Consider the following 17,843-nt stretch of genomic DNA (forward strand, 5'->3'; position numbering starts at 1 on the left):
GGTACAAACTAACCTAACTCCCCCCCCTAACCCTCCCTTAGGGGTGCCTAACCCTAACCTCCCCCCCAAGTGCCTAACCCTAACCTCCCCCCCAAGTGCCTAACCCTAACTTCCCCCGGGGTTGCCTAACCCCCCCCCTTCCCCAAGCCTAACCCTAACACTCCCGGGGGGCTGCCTAATCCTAAATCCACCTCGGGAGCCCCTAACCTAACCCTCCTTCCCCGCGGTGGTCCGCGCCCGGTTTACCTTAGATCAGGATGCCGGGCGTCGGCATGGCAGATCATTTGTAGGAGTTACAGCACCTTTTTCCCACTGCGCCACTATTGATAAATGCCCCCACTGTGTGCGGCACCAACACTGCCATTACCTCGATGACGCAGTACATGCCGTCACCGTCATGCATCCCCGTTACCTATTGTGTCCTCACCTCCTGAAATCGCTCTTCAAACGCCTCAATCTCCATCACCAGCTCCAGTTCCTGAATGCGCTTGTTGGATAACCTCACCAGGCTGTGCACCCCTTCATCCACCCGGTTATACAGCTCTGCCGCCGTGTCCACCGCCTCCCTAACACGAGATGGAGAGGTGACACGTACGTACATGAGGATGGAGGACAGGGCTGTACAATGCCTCATTTATGGTCAATTACTCCCAAGGCCTAAGGATGAATCTGCAGAGACTGGTGCAAAAATATCCCGAGAGAAGGACACAGACCTGCGATTGGCTCTTGTCCATTATGCGGAACTTGTATCCCATCAGGGTCTGTTATAAACACTTAAGGAGCGTACACACTAAACGATATGCTCCCTGAGCGATATCGTCTAGTGTGTCCCCAGTAGGGTGTGCTCAATGTCGTTCAGCCCCGAGCTCTCTCTCCCCCATTCCCCAACATGCATATCGTCAGGTTGGCCTGCATGTTTGCCCGATGAACGACCTGCGGGAACGCGCATCGTTCATTGTTATCGTTCATCTATTAGGTTAAAAAATGGACGATAAAGTGAACGATAATGATATCGTTATCGTTCAGTCGTCCACTTTAATCGCCCAGTGTGTACGCACCTTTACACTCTGCCCTGTAGAAGCTTAGTAACACCCCTAGTATGATTACACAGTAATAACAAGGCATTACTATACCCCACGTCAGTATGATTACACAGTAATAACAAGGCATTACTATACCCCACGTCAGTACGATTACACAGTGATAACAAGGCATTACTATTCCCCACGTCAGTACGATTACACAGTGATAACAAGGCATTACTATTCCCCACGTCAGTACGATTACACAGTGATAACAAGGCATTACTATTCCCCACGTCAGTACGATTACACAGTGATAACAAGGCATTACTATACCCCACGTCAGTACGATTACACAGTGATAACAAGGCATTACTATACCCCACGTCAGTACGATTACACAGTGATAACAAGGCATTACTATACCCCACGTCAGTACGATTACACAGTAATAACAAGGCATTACTATACCCCACGTCAGTACGATTACACAGTAATAACAAGGCATTACTATACCCCACGTCAGTATGATTACACAGTAATAACAAGGCATTACTATACCCCACGTCAGTATGATTACACAGTAATAAGGCATTACTATACCCCACGTCAGTATGATTACACAGTAATAACAAGGCATTACTATACCCCACGTCAGTATGATTACACAGTAATAACAAGTCATTACTATACCCCACGTCAGTATGATTACACAGTAATAACAAGGCATTACTATACCCCACGTCAGTATGATTACACAGTAATAACAAGGCATTACTATACCCCACGTCAGTATGACTACACAGTAATAACAAGGCATTACTATACCCCATGTCAGTATGATTACACAGTAATAACAAGGCATTACTATACCCCACGTCAGTACGATTACACAGTAATAACAAGGCATTACTATACCCCACGTCAGTACGATTACACAGTAATAACAAGGCATTACTATACCCCATGTCAGTATGATTACACAGTAATAACAAGGCATTACTATACCCCACGTCAGTATGATTACACAGTAATAACAAGGCATTACTATACCCCATGTCAGTATGATTACACAGTAATAACAAGGCATTACTATACCCCATGTCAGTATGATTACACAGTAATAACAAGGCATTACTATACCCCATGTCAGTATGATTACACAGTAATAACAAGGCATTACTATACCCCATGTCAGTATGATTACACAGTAATAACAAGGCATTACTATACCCCATGTCAGTATGATTACACAGTAATAACAAGGCATTACTATACCCCATGTCTAGACAGAACAATCCTGCAATCACTCAGTACCTACGATTTGTGTGATGTGCTGCGCCTACATAAGCACAAATGCGCCAGTTTCTAATGGCGAGGATGTGTAAGATGGCGGTGTCTGAGGGGGGTAAATCATAGCGTTTCCACAGAAATAATGATTATTTCAACAGCTGTGCTCTATATATTCCATAGGGAGCCTCAATGAACGCCCATTCCCCCTCTCTGGCCCTGGTGGAGGTGCCATACAGATCCGAGCATGTCTGGCTTCTCCATACAATAAAAGGGGTAAGGAAGTACTTAGGGTGGTAGAGTACAACGCCATGGGCTGCTCCACGTTCCCCTGCAGGACTCCGGCAGTAACCGCCTGTGCTGTACAGGAGAGGGTTTGGTGCCAGAGGACAGAGGGATGGACTGAAAAACTTTTCACAATTCCAACAGCTTCAATCGAATTCCATATATGGGGCGGAGACCCTGGGGGGGGGCAGGGGGAGGTTGGACGGAGTGGCTGGAAAAACGCTGGACCAGGCCAAAGCGTTGTCGGCAGATAACCCAGACTTCCTCCAACACCTTCATAATCCATGGCAGAGGCCAGATCCCAACCCACTGTAACCCTTCCATCACCAGGTGAGATCTTCCCAGCCCACTGTAACCCTTCCATCACCAGGTGACATCTTTCCAGCCCACTGTAACCCTTCCATCACCAGGTGAGATCTTCCCAGCCCACTGTAACCCTTCCATCACCAGGTGACATCTTCCCAGCCCACTGTAACCCTTCCATCACCAGGTGACATCTTCCCAGCCCACTGTAACCCTTCCATCACCAGGTGACATCTTCCCAGCCCACTGTAACCCTTCCATCACCAGGTGACATCTTCCCAGCCCACTGTAACCCTTCCATCACCAGGTGACATCTTCCCAGCCCACTGTAACCCTTCCATCACCAGGTGACATCTTCCCAGCCCACTGTAACACTTCCATCACCAGGTGAGATCTTCCCAGCTCACTGTAACCCTTCCATCACCAGGTGAGATCTTCCCAGCCCACTGTAACCCTTCCATCACCGACATCTTGCCAGCCCACTGTAACCCTTCCATCACCAGGTGACATCTTCCCAGCCCACTGTAACCCTTCCATCACCAGGTGAGATCTTCCCAGCCCACTGTAACCCTTCCATCACCAGGTGAGATCTTCCCAGCCCACTGTAACCCTTCCATCACCAGGTGAGATCTTCCCAGCCCACTGTAACCCTTCCATCACCAGGTGAGATCTTCCCAGCCCACTGTAACCCTTCCATCACCAGGTGACATCTTCCCAGCCCACTGTAACACTTCCATCACCAGGTGAGATCTTCCCAGCTCACTGTAACCCTTCCATCACCAGGTGAGATCTTGCCAGCCCACTGTAACCCTTCCATCACCAGGTGACATCTTCCCAGCCCACTGTAACCCTTCCATCACCAGGTGAGATCTTCCCAGCCCACTGTAACCCTTCCATCACCAGGTGAGATCTTCCCAGCCCACTGTAACCCTTCCATCACCAGGTGAGATCTTCCCAGCCCACTGTAACCCTTCCATCACCAGGTGAGATCTTCCCAGCCCACTGTAACCCTTCCATCACCAGGTGACATCTTCCCAGCCCACTGTAACCCTTCCATCACCAGGTGACATCTTCCCAGCCCACTGTAACACTTCCATCACCAGGTGACATCTTCCCAGCCCACTGTAACACTTCCATCACCAGGTGAGATCTTCCCAGCTCACTGTAACCCTTCCATCACCAGGTGAGATCTTCCCAGCCCACTGTAACCCTTCCATCACCGACATCTTGCCAGCCCACTGTAACCCTTCCATCACCAGGTGACATCTTCCCAGCCACTGTAACCCTTCCATCACCAGGTGACATCTTCCCAGCCCACTGTAACCCTTCCATCACCAGGTGAGATCTTCCCAGCCCACTGTAACCCTTCCATCACCAGGTGAGATCTTCCCAGCCCACTGTAACCCTTCCATCACCAGGTGAGATCTTCCCAGCCCACTGTAACCCTTCCATCACCAGGTGACATCTTAAGCCCACTCTAAGGCCTCATACATATATTTAATCTCTGTTCTCAAAACCTACTAATCTAATAATGGCTTGAGGCTGACAGTCCACAAACACAATGTAAGTGAGAACTGTAGACCTGTGTTCACTTTACCTCTACAGCGATGCTGCTATGGGGAAAACAATATAGGTACATGGGAAGAAACACAAGGCTTTATCTATACTGTAACTAGCGATGTTCAGTGCCAACTTATAGCCATGCTATATTACACCCCTATCACCGATATAACACCTTATAGCCATGCTATACTACACCCAGGACTATCACCGATATAACACCTTATAGCCATGTTATACTACACCCCTATCACTGATATAACACCTTATAGCCATGCCTTACTACACCCACGACTATCACAGATATAAACACCTTATAGCCATGCTATATTACACCCAGGATTATCATCGATATAACACCTTATAGCCATGCTATACTACATCCAGGACTATCACCGATATAACACCTTATAGCCATGCTACGTATATTACACCCCTATCACTGATATAACACCTTATAGCCATGCTATATTACACCCAGGATTATCATCGATATAACACCTTATAGCCATGCTATACTACATCCAGGACTATCACCGATATAACACCTTATAGCCATGTTATACTACGCCCAGGACTATCACCGATATAACACCTTATAGCCATGCTATATTACACCCCTATCACTGATATAACACCTTATAGCCATGCTATACTACACCCCTATCACTGATATAACACCTTATAGCCATGCTATACTACACCCAGGACTATCACAGATATAAACACCTTATAGCCATGTTATACTACACTCAGGACTATCACCGATATAACACCATACAGCCATGCTATACTACAGGTTTGCCTCAGACAGCCTCCTATGCATGTGCAGTGCAATAAAATGGATTAAATGCAAACAAACAATAGTTACAGCAAGGTACCTGTAATCCTCTGTGAGCAGCACACAGGATTCCTCCTTCCTCAGCCTGGCCAGGACAGCGCCCCCCTCTGTCTGCAGCTTCACCAGCCTCGTGTCCTCCAGGACGGTCCTCATCAACTCTCCGAACCTGGTCAGCTGCAGTCTGGCCTCCTACCAGAGAGAAGAGATAATACTGAACCCTTCACAACAGGACCACACGCTGTGCCACTGAGGCGGAGGGGACAGGCTCAGCAGGTAATCCGGTGGGGTATAAAGAATTTTCCTGCCTCTTCCATTATACAATCTGGAATAAAATGTGCAGAGGAACAACATTCTGCAATTACACATAAAACCTGAGCTCCCCCAAATGTCTGTCCAATAGGAGGTGGAGACCCCTCCCCCCAGTCTCAGAGAAGATCTGGTTTCCTCACCTCAGCCTTCTCCGGTACGGAGCTGCTCTGCATGCTATGGATAGCGCTCTGCAGAAAGACGCAGGCATCGCAGCAGCTGTCCTGCAAGTTCTCCAACTTCTACAACACAAAAAACCCAGGGGTTTCTGTATACAGGCCGCTAGTCAGCTGATCATTCCTACATTGCTGGTGTACTGCATCAGTACCAGCACCGTACGCTGCTTACCGCCCGGAACGCCAGCCAGTCCTGGTGACAGTACGGAAAGGTTCCATGAAAGGTGGGCGGGAGATGCGAGGCCTCGATGTGTTTGTGCAGAGACTTTGTCGACGTCAGAATATCAAACTGTCAAGAAAAACAATGAAAATTACAATCAGCGACTGAAAAAGACATTTCACGGGATAAAGGTAAAACAATGATAGGGAAACATTTACTCAGTACGTTACTGTTAGATAAATGTTAGAATATGCATAGTAGCAATAATACGTTACTGTTAGATGTATGTTATAACAAGTATATGTTACTGTTAGATATACAGTATAGCAATAATAAGATACTGTTAGATGTAAGTTATAGCAATGTTACACATACATTATAGCAATAAAATATTAGTTAGACGTATGTTATATCAGTTATCTATTACAGTTAGACGTGTTATACCAATACACATTACTGTTAGACATCCGTTACAGCAACAATACATTACTGTTAAATGTCTGTAATAGCAATAATACATTACTGTTAGTCGTCCGTTATAGCAATATTATATTACGGTTAGATGTAAGTTATACCAATAAGACATTACTGTTGTACGTCTAACAGTAATGTCTTATTTGTATAACATGTGTCTAACGGTAATAGAATATTGCTATAGTGTACGTCTAACAATAATGTGTTATTGCTATACAATACGTCTGTCATACCAATATTATATTACTGTTCGGTGTACGTTATACCAATAAGACATTACTGTTAGACGTACGATATAGCAATAAGGCAATAGTTAGACGTACGTTATAGCAGAAATACATCTGACAGTAATGTATTATTGCTATAATGTAGTCTAACCGTAATGTTTTAGTGCTATAACATATGACTAACAGTAATGTCCTATTTCTTTAATGTACGTCTAACAGTAATATAAAATAAAACTGTTAGACCTATGTAATAGCAATAATACATTACTGTTAGATAAATGTTATAGCACTATTACATTACTGTTCGACGTATGTTATAACAATAATACGTTACGGTTAGACATCCGTACATGTAAATATACAGAGCTGCAGAAAGCCTTGGTGCAATCAAAACCAGCTGATCAAAAATTTAAAAAAGAGATTCCTATTTATGAGAATGTGATAATTAAAATATCTGAAACAAGAGATTTACAAGCTCTGGATCCATTTCTCGGGGGAGGCGCCCGATCTTTACAAGCATCACGCGCCTTTAAATAAGGGACTACAGACTTGTGTGTGCAGGAACCACTGTGTATATAAATCATCAGTTCTGGGATTTAACTTTCATGGGTCACAGGTCACAGCCCAACATTCTTCTCCCTTATATTGTCCTAATGACCCAGGAGCAGGATCGGTTTATCAAAGCCTCTAAATTAGCCGGTGTGGAGGCTGCAGCCTGTCAGGGTCTCGTCAGTGGACACAGAGGACAGGGTCAGGCTGAAAGCTATGCTAAGTGTGACCCCGGCACTGCCCCAGGGGAGCGGGCAGGGGGGGGGACAGCCGCACTTCTGTTGGGGCCTCCATATGCTTTGTCATAATTAGGTCAGACATTAAGGATGGAGAGATTCCATTTCAGGACAATTAGGGAAACCCTTACATACACAATTCTGGGGGAAGCGTCAAAGCTCGTTACACTTGTATCACAACTGTGCAGAACACGTGTGTGTGTGTGTATATGTATGTGTGTGTAAATCTCTGGATACAGATTTATAAGCAGGATTAATGAATCACATAATTAAAGGACACTTGTGGACATGTTGCGCTTAAGCATTTAATGTAATAGACCCATTAAAAGGATCATTTATGAAGCAGTACATAGTGAAAATGACAACTGTACCCAACAATTGCATTACGCATATGTAAATACTTGCCAAATGCATTCTTATGAAGCGATTACATTTAATAAAAGAACACATTTCTCCCCCCATCTGGTGTTACTGATGCTCCCTCTAGTGACCAGCTGTGGCCACAGTAACTAAAAGGAGACCGTGGGCCTGATTCAGCGTGGATCCCAACTGCAACAGCGTACGCAGATCGATCGATGGTGCATGTAGCGCAGCGCACGTGCGAGAGTTAGCAGTGCGATCACTGAAGCAGAATAAAAGCCATCGCAGAGTGAGTGACAGGCTGTCAGTGTTCGGGGGGTGGCGATGGGGGAGTGGTATGAGATACGCAGGCGCGTCTGTCCGTTTGAACTCCGTTTCCTGGGTGTGCATAAATTAGCCACTGAGACGGCATATGCAGCTTGCGTACTCGAGAGTTGCAGTTTCTGCGGCTGGTCAGACATGTTGTAATTATGCGTGAGGGGCCGATGTTACCGATGTATACGCAGGACTGCAAGGTATTACGGATGCGAGATAGCGGTAGTGTGTGTGTCTATGCTGTGCGACGGCTTTGCGATTGCAGTCATTAGCATATTTTGGCAGCAGATGATGGAGCTGCTGTTTCCAGTATAGGCTTCTGCAAATTGGCTAGAACAGCAGCAATGGACTAATCAGCAGAGGGAGCTTCAGTGAGCTGGTGGATGTGAGGCAGCAATGGACTAATCAGCAGAGGGAGCTTCAGTGAGCTGGTGGATGTGAGGCAGCAATGGACTAATTAGCAGAGGGAGCTTGAGTGAACTGGTGGATGTGAGGCAGCAATGGACTAATCAGCAGAGGGAGCTTCAGTGAACTGGTGGATGTGAGGCAGCAATGGACTAATCAGCAGAGGGAGCTTCAGTGAACTGGTGCATGTGAGGCCTTCAATGGACTAATCAGCAGGGGGAGCTTCAGTGAGCTGGTGGATGTGAGACAGCAATGGACTAATTAGCAGAGGGAGCTTGAGTGAACTGGTGGATGTGAGGCAGCAATGGACTAATCAGCAAAGGGAGCTTCAGTGAGCTGGTGGATGTGAGGCAGCAATGGACTAATCAGCAGAGGGAGCTTCAGTGAGCTGGTGGATGTGAGGCCTTCAATGGACTAATCAGCAGAGGGAGCTTCAGTGAGCTGGTGGATGTGAGGCAGCAATGGACTAATCTGCAGAGGGAGCTTCAGTGAGCTGGTGGATGTGAGGCCTTCAATAGACTAATCAGCTGAGGGAGCTGATGTGAGCTGGTGGATGTGAGGCAGCAATGGACTAATCAGCAGAGGGAGCCTCAGTGAGCTGGTGGATGTGAGGCAGCAATGGACTAATCAGCAGAGGGAGCCTCAGTGAGCTGGTGGACGTGAGGCAGCAATGGACTAATCAGCAGAGGGAGCTTCAGTGAGCTGGTGGATGTGAGGCATTATCTGAGGTTTTGTACATGACGGGGAGGAGGGGGGTAATACCCAATTTTCCTGTGGGGCCCAGATCCTTGTGGGACTAAGGGCCTGATTTAGTACAAATCGCAAATGCGATCACAGCTACGAATCCATACAGAACGCAGCTGCTAAAATATGCTAGTGTTAGCCAAGGCTCAGGCGGTATAAAGACGCCCACTGCTGCCTTCTCATACCTGTCCAATCTCGCTCTCCAGTGTATACATTGGTACCATCGATGCACATCGGTTAGTCACGCAGCATTTACACCAGGTCTGACCAGTTGCAGGCACTGCAAGTTTCCTCGCACGCAGATTGCGCTCACGCTGTGTAGGCAATCGCAGTAATTAATTTATGCACGCACAGGAAACGGCGTTCAAATGGACAGACGCACCTGCGTTTCTTAAACCTCTTCCCCGTCACCACCTCAAAACACTGACATCCTGACTATCATTCTGCGATGGGTTCCTCTGTGCATCCGTAATCGCAGTGCAATGGCAAACAATCGCTCAATGTGCGTCCGTAGTTGCACTTGAGATTGGTACTGAATCAGGCCCTAAATGGAAGAAAACCCTTTTTGTGTCTGTGAGCAGCCATGATGTACGCGCCAATGTGCTAAATGTACAAATAAATAGTTCTAGAATAATGCTTTGACACTCCCAATGTATAAACATGAAAAGGATTCTGCAGATTTATCAGATGACATCTCGGTATGGATTCTCCTGTAATACCGAGTCCATGTAATACAGGGAGTTACTCTGGTCAGTGGTCCTATATACCCTGAACAGACTGAGGCCCTCATTCAGACCCCGTCGCAAGCGCTGATCACTCGCAACCTGGTTGACGTTTAGGCCCTGCGCAGCGGCCACACTGCGCGTGCGCAAGCCCCGGAGTGAGAAAGAAATTATCTCGCTCCGGACTCACTACAAAAGGGACGGCTGTCGATGTTGACCGACAGCTCGCCCCGTTTTGTAGGCGTGGCGAGGCTGTGGTTTCACAAACGGAGGTGTTCCTTAAGGAACCCCTGCCGTTTTGTGGGCGGCCGCACTGACATCAGCAGTGATGTCAGTGGGGAGCTTCCTCCTCGATCAGAGCAGGAAGCTCCCTGTGGCTTGCGGTTGCCGAGACCCAACCTTAGGGTCTCGTCGCAAGCCCCGATGGTCTTGACCATCGCGACCTAAGCTGTGGGTGGTAACCCACAGCTTAGCTAGCGACCAGGAGGCCGCACTAGAAAATTCAAGCGGACGCCCTCATTCAGAGCCAGCGGTCGCTTCTTGCTACCGCCTCTGAATCAGGTCCTGAGTTTCCTATAAATGTCCCTAATAATAAATCGTAGCCAATAATAGCAAAATAACATCAACATGGCTTGAAAGCACTGGACATAAATCTGTGCACTGTAATGGAATGGTTACAGGACGGCTTTACGTGCTAACACCCGGTGTGGTTACCTGCACTCCCTGCGGCCTCTCCGGTGACAGGACCAGATCCTTCTCTGCCAGGAGTAACACGCCGTGGATGCAGCTGGGCACAGCAGTCTGGAATAGGAGAACACGCGATGGAAGAGGTTAAAACACATCGGACAATGGACACAGGATGTCCTTCAGATTTCTGTATCATATATCATTCCTGTGAGCTCGTCCACCGGCCTAACCTGTAGTCAGGATCGCTCTGTAGAACCACACAAGGCGAGTTTTTTTTTTGTTATAAATACGACGCAGGTACAGGACTGTAGATGTGAGCACGAAGCCATCCTTAGTGTTATTCTTACTTACACACTGGGGGGACCCGGGATTGTGATGGGAGGGCTGGGGGACTGGTTTGTTTGATGGGAGGGGTGGGGGACCCTGGTTTGTTTGATGGGAGGGGTGAGGGACCCTGGTTTGTTTGATGGGAGGGGCGGGGGACCCTGGTTTGTTTGATGGGAGGGGCGAGGGATCCCCCGGTTTGATTGATGGGAGGGGCGAGGGATCCCCCGGTTTGTTTGATGGGAGGGCTGGGGGACCCCGGTTTGTTTGATGGGAGGGCTGGGGGACCCCGGTTTGTTTGATGGGAGGGCTGGGGGACCCTGGTTTGTTTGATGGGAGGGCTGGGGGACCCCGGTTTGTTTGATGGGAGGGCTGGGGGACCCCGGTTTGTTTGATGGGAGGGCTGGGGGACCCCGGTTTGTTTGATGGGAGGGCTGGGGGACCCCGGTTTGTTTGATGGGAGGGCTGGGGGACCCCGGTTTGTTTGATGGGAGGGCTGGGGGACTGGTGTGTTTGATGGGAGGGCTGGGGGACTGGTGTGTTTGATGGGAGGGCTGAGGGACTGGTGTGTTTGATGGGAGGGGTGGGGGACCCCGGTTTGTTTGATGGGAGGGCTGGGGGACTGGTGTGTGTGATGGGAGGGGTGGGGGACCTAGGTTTGTTTGATGGGAGGGGTGGGGGACCCCGGTTTGTGTGATGGGAGGGCTGGGGGACTGGTTTGTTTGATGGGAGGGCTGGGGGACTGGTTTGTTTGATGGGAGGGCTGGGGGACTGGTGTGTTTGATAGGTCTCCCCTTGTGCTACACAACCAAAACATGAATATGTATGGGCGCTAGCCTATAAAGATGGTAATTGAGACTCAAAAAATCATCAAATATGTATAATGTTCGATATCGAAAATGGCTGACAGCAGCCCTTATATAGATGGGAAAATTGCTGGATTCCCATAAATCAAAGAACATACGAACAAAGAATATATAGGCGCTGGTCAGTATAAAAAAAGATTTAATAAATATATATGAAAGAGACAATATAAAGAAAAAATACTCTAAAAATTAAATAAAAAAACATATATTATAACAATAACAATTAAAAACATGGATCGAATCTCAAGTAATATACATATTACACTGATATACACCAATATATATATGTAGAGAAATAGAACCACCTAAGAAACCTCTTGCAGTAGCATATATGCAGGGGCAGAGTTAGAGCAACATAGCTAAGCATATATAAAGGTGGCTGACGGATGGATGGGAGACCTATGAAGTTCCAGTGAGCTCATTATTTATCTATTTTATATGGACAATATTACAATTAAATCAAAACACCACAATTGTGACATAAATTTCCTGTAGTTTACCCCCTCCCTTTTTTTTTTGTTCAACATTTATTATTTATTATTTTTTCTGGACTATATTATAAAGATTTAATCAAAACGCCATAAAGATAACAATAATTTTCTGTGGTTTATATCGGTTTTTAGGCGGACGCGTGTCTGATGAATTATTCATTTTTCTGGATACTGTGACGTTTTAACCAAATGCTGAAATGATATTGGGAGTAATAATTTTCTAAACACTGTATCAACTATCGAATTATCAATTTGTGGTTTTCTTAAATTCCTTTAGTTTGATACAATGTTCTGACACCTTCTTGTTTTTCTTTCTTTCATCTTGATATAAACAGCCCTTGAGATGGGCAATATAATTGAATTTACTAACCAGATATCATCTTTGACACTAATCATCTAGACCAGTGGTGGTTATTTTCATATAGTAAATCAGTTTATAGGTTTGACACTTTTTTCTCATAAACAAGCACTAGTCAATAATACAGTCCCAACTGATAGATTATATATATTGGTGTATATCAGCGTAATATGTATATTACTTGAGATTCGATCCATGTTTTTTATTGTTATAATATATGTGGTTTTTTTTTAGTTTTTAGAGTATTTTTCCTTTATATTGTCTCTTTCATATATATTTATTAAATCTTTGTTATATTGACCAGCCCCTGTATATTCTTTGTCTGTATCTCCCCTTGTGCTGGCACTTACAATGTCAGAATAAAATCTAGATATAATTATTGTTTTCTAATATTAAATATTTAAGCAACACATTGGAAGGAAATATGAGCTACTAGTGTTTATCTTGGTCTCCCACATACAGATAGGAGAGTATAGAATATGCAGGGGCCTAATCTCTGTATGTACAGCGCTGTGCAATGTGTCGGCACTATGTAAGGGAGGAGAATACCCACAGCACACAAGCAGCTGATCTGCTGACATTAGCGTAGTCCCCCGTGTTCCGCCCGGTTCCAGCTATGTATGTGACACCAGCGTGATGTATAATACAGCCCCCTGTGATCTAGGAGTATTGGGCTAATTCTGAGTGACAGGGAACATATAACGGCTACCAGGGGGGTTTCCTGATGTCTGACGTGTGGTCTGTAACAATATCCAGCCCTGACGTGTGGTGACGGCAGATGGCAGATACGGTGAGGTGAGTGACGGGCGGCGGAGGAGCCGTCAGTCAGATCTGCCCCACGCAGGGCTCGTCCTTACCACTGTGCAGCGCAGACATTTCTTTAGTGACAATATTTAGTCCAAAGCTGTTATAAATACACAATACAAATACTCTATGTATTATAGTTTAGCCACACACACACACACACACATACAATATACACACTATATACATTAGGGTTTGGCATGGTTTGTCGACAGTCATAAAGTCAACATATACTATACAATGTCGACAGGTACATAATGTTAACATCCAATTTTCAGCCTAACCCAAAAATTTCCACCGCCGACCTTTTGATTGTGACGGCATTTTAACCACATCAACATTATTGTGTCGACCTTTTCACTTTCTACACTATAGGCTATATTTACTAAAGTGAGAGTTTTTAGTTGTGGAGATGTTGCCAAAAGCAACCAATCAGATTCTACTTAACATTTCACTAGCACCTAGAAGATAATAGCTAGAATCTGATTGGTTGCTATGGGCAACATCTCCACTTCTAAAAACTCTCACTTTAGTGAATTTACTACTACATACCATATTATATATTGTGGTTTATCCACTTGCCCAGTTCTGTGCCACTATCCCGTAACAAATCCCATTTCCCACTTCACAAATATAAATTAAACGCTGATGGTTTGTAAATCCGCGTGGGCTGATCGCTAACCCTTCTGTATAATGGACACAGGATACAAACAATACACATACCTGAACTACATGAAGGGCTTTATATAGGGCGGGTACAGGAGAGCACCTCCGGGCGTCCACCAGCAGCGTCAGACCCAGCATTCTGCAATCTCGCCTGGAGGGAGGACGAGAGAACAGGGGACAGGCATCACCGTATAAGGAGGAGATTTACTAACACGGTACAAGTGATATTATTACAGAGGTATAGCCTGGCAATGCAAACCCCTCTCTGGCCAGAACAGCACTAAATCAACTGAACAAATAAAAAGGAGAAAATGTCACTCTAGTAGGTTCATGTAAAGTGCTAGAGACTGTTACACGTAGCGAGGACACTGTGGCAGCGCCAGCGGAGGCGGGTAGCTACCAAAGACAATATTTCTACTCGATATGGTGGGTAGTGAGGTGTGCTCACCGCACGGTGCTGTAGAAGTACAGTAAGAGGCGGCCCAGCTCGGAGGCGTTGCAGTGCGGGTTTAGCCAGCACGTGTTCCGAGTGTTGATTATCACCAGAGCGCGTCCACTCCTGTCCCGTGTCCCTAAGCGGAGAGAGAAAGAGACAGCTCGTTACTTCTCATGCCACAATGAAATGTATACCCTAGACTGTAAGCTCTGCAAGCCAATCTCTCCCTATGTGCCACTTCTGATGTATACATACAGGCTGCACACGTGCCATCTACAATAATCAATGTAAAGTGACCGCTCACCAGGCAGATACACCACCCCGCTCATCAGCACCTCCAGGTTGACGTCTCGGACCCCTGTGGGGAGGGTTTGGCCTTCCCTTCTCCTGAGGACACCTGGGGAGCCCGGGCCTTGCTGCCATGACAGCGACTGGTCCCTCTCTGGTCTCTTCCCCTGCGTCCGCTCCTGATCACTGCTCTGTCCTGTAAAGGGAGAGGCCGGAATAGCACACAGCAGCCTCCATTGCCATATAGTACACACACTCCCGACAGTGTAACATCAGACAGAGTCATATAGACACACAATAACACACTAATATTAATTATATATATATATATATATATATATATATATATATATATATACATATACATACACAGAGAGAGAGAGAATATATATACAGACAGAGGTGGCGGCACTCTGGGAACTTGTAATGATAGAAATATGCTGACACTTGAGGAAAGGTAAATAAACTTAAATGTTGAAATATATATTTAAACAGTGGTCACATACCTCTGGCACCACAGATAGCTGAGTGCCTTGGATTAAAGCCTATAGTTTATAAACATACATACATACATACATACACATATACAATGCAAACACCAAAATGAACACAACAAAGGTCAGCAATGACATTGGGGAGGGAAATTAAATCCTTTCTATGTGTAACATTCCCATTAGTATAAATGTATATACATATGGCTGATTCTGCACTGATAGTCTCTGTGTGTATTTACGTTTAATGTCACATGGTGCCACAATATTTATCCTGCGCAGACAAAATGACACCTCATACAACAGTCAGCGGCATCTAGTAGGAAGATTACCATAGGGAGGGCAGTGCACTATAGGGAGGGCAGTGCACTATAGGGAGGGCAGTGCACTATAGGGAGGGCAGTGAACTACAGGCGGGCAGTGAACTACAGGCGGGCAGTGCACTATAGGGAGGGCAGTGCACTATAGGGAGGGCAGTGCACTATAGGGAGGGCAGTGCACTATAGGGAGGGCAGTGCACTATAGGGAGGGCAGTGCACTATAGGGAGGGCAGTGCACTATAGGAGGGCAGTGAACTACAGGGAGGGCAGTGTACTACAGGGAGGGCAGTGTACTACAGGGAGGGCAGTGTACTACAGGGAGGGCAGTGTACTACAGGGAGGGCAGTGTACTACAGGGAGGGCAGTGTACTACAGGGAGGGCAGTGTACTACAGGGAGGGCAGTGTACTACAGGGAGGGCAGTGTACTACAGGGAGGGCAGTGTACTACAGGGAGGGCAGTGTACTATAGGCGGGCAGTGAACTACAGGCGGGCAGTGAACTACAGGCGGGCAGTGCACTATAGGGAGGGCAGTGCACTATAGGGAGGGCAGTGCACTATAGGGAGGGCAGTGCACTATAGGGAGGGCAGTGCACTATAGGGAGGGCAGTGCACTATAGGGAGGGCAGTGCACTATAGGGAGGGCAGTGCACTATAGGGAGGGCAGTGCACTATAGGATAGCAATGTACTATAGGCGGTCAGTGTACTATAGGCGGGCAGTGTACTATGGCAAATACACAAATTCAGCCACATGGGTGTGATTCTGCGCTGCACACAATGCCGACGTTCATGTATATTAGCATTTTTTTTGCCAATGCGCATGCACCTAACTCGCAAAAAAGTCACACAGCGCACGCGGCCAACGATGTCTGCGTAGAGTCACAAAACTGACTGAGCCACACTAACTCTGGAATGCATCGGGCGTATTCCTGGGCAGTTTCTAAACAGACGCAGTGTAGCAGGAGCGGTGGCGAACAGACGCTTAATCGCTTACACCGGAGGACGTACTCTGATGGAGATTCTGCACCTTGCATGGGGCTGGCGCAAGTCCCAATGGCGCTCTGATGGAGGCGACTGCAGGCAAACAAATTGGGTGTCCCGGTCCTCGCACATTCGGGCGCACGCCTCTACGCCAGGCAATGTGCTTTTATTAACATTATCATAAAGTCACAGACGCAACTGCGGCGAATAATGTAAAGCGGTTATAGTAGCTTAATACAGACATAGGGCCTGATTCATAGACTGGCGCTAGCGACTGTTCACCATTGCGCATGTGTATAAGCCGTACTGTGCCTACGCAGCGATCGCATTGCGATTATGGACGCACAGAGGAATCCATCTCAAAGTGAGTGACAGGTAGTCAGCGTGTCTGACCGTTTAAATGCCGTTACATGGGCGTGCATACATTAGCCCTTGCGATCGCCTACGCCGCACAACAGCCCCCTGCGTGTCAGGAGAGCTGCAGAGTCTGCGGCTGGTCGCACCTGCAGCAAGGACAAGATGGCCGCTCAATGTGCGTCAATGCCACAGATATTTACACAGGTAAACAATGTCGTACGCAGAAGGCAGCGGTGGGCGTCCCTAGGCACGGGTAAGCTTTGGAATCGTTAGCATATACTCGCAGATGTGTTCCGTGCGAAATCACAGTTGCTTTCGCATTAACGCCGTTTTTTTGGGAGAAGAGAAACAAATCCTTACATTTGGAGCATTTCCCAAAACGGCGCACTAGGGCAGCTCAGGGCGTCCATGTGTGCCGGTACATCCTCGCTGCACGTCATACATGGGGGGGCAGTTTATGTCTTTGGATACTAACAAATAGTTCCTTTTCCTTTTCCCCAATGAACTCATCAGAAGTTGTACGATACTTAATGAATGAATAAAAACAGAAGCCATCTACGCCTGCTCACCGACTGACACACGCTCCAGGAATCCAGCATCTGGGTGCCGCCTCTCCCACTAGGTGACACATTAAACCCACCGCGGTGTGACCCAGGCGACAGAAAGCCAGCATGACCTTCTCACCCAGGGGTGACTAATGTCACATGAGCGGAACGTAAATAGGATTCTTCCCTGCTAAATAAAGAGCCCGCATCTCGGGAGTGTACAGGAAAGTAAAACGTATGGGAAGGACAGAGGG

At 46.8% G+C, this 17,843-nt stretch overlaps 1 protein-coding gene across 1 annotated transcript in view; it reads right to left on the reverse strand.

Annotated features, from left to right (window-relative positions):
• PLEKHG4 (pleckstrin homology and RhoGEF domain containing G4) overlaps positions 1 to 17,843 on the reverse strand; it is a 129,698-nt gene that overhangs the window by 43,256 nt on the left and 68,599 nt on the right. Inside the window, exons 4-11 of the mRNA XM_088476781.1 lie at positions 14,912 to 15,091; positions 14,620 to 14,743; positions 14,229 to 14,322; positions 10,690 to 10,776; positions 5,956 to 6,072; positions 5,751 to 5,849; positions 5,342 to 5,490; positions 428 to 566 (exon numbers count right to left, since the gene is read on the reverse strand). Of these exons, the coding sequence (XP_088332907.1) occupies positions 428 to 566; positions 5,342 to 5,490; positions 5,751 to 5,849; positions 5,956 to 6,072; positions 10,690 to 10,776; positions 14,229 to 14,322; positions 14,620 to 14,743; positions 14,912 to 15,091 (989 nt within the window). The remainder of the gene's footprint in view (positions 1 to 427; positions 567 to 5,341; positions 5,491 to 5,750; positions 5,850 to 5,955; positions 6,073 to 10,689; positions 10,777 to 14,228; positions 14,323 to 14,619; positions 14,744 to 14,911; positions 15,092 to 17,843) is intronic.

The sequence above is a fragment of the Taudactylus pleione genome, unplaced genomic scaffold (genome assembly GCF_031769625.1).
Source record: "Taudactylus pleione unplaced genomic scaffold, aTauple2 ptg000194l, whole genome shotgun sequence".
Taxonomy (NCBI): Eukaryota; Metazoa; Chordata; class Amphibia; order Anura; family Myobatrachidae; genus Taudactylus; species Taudactylus pleione.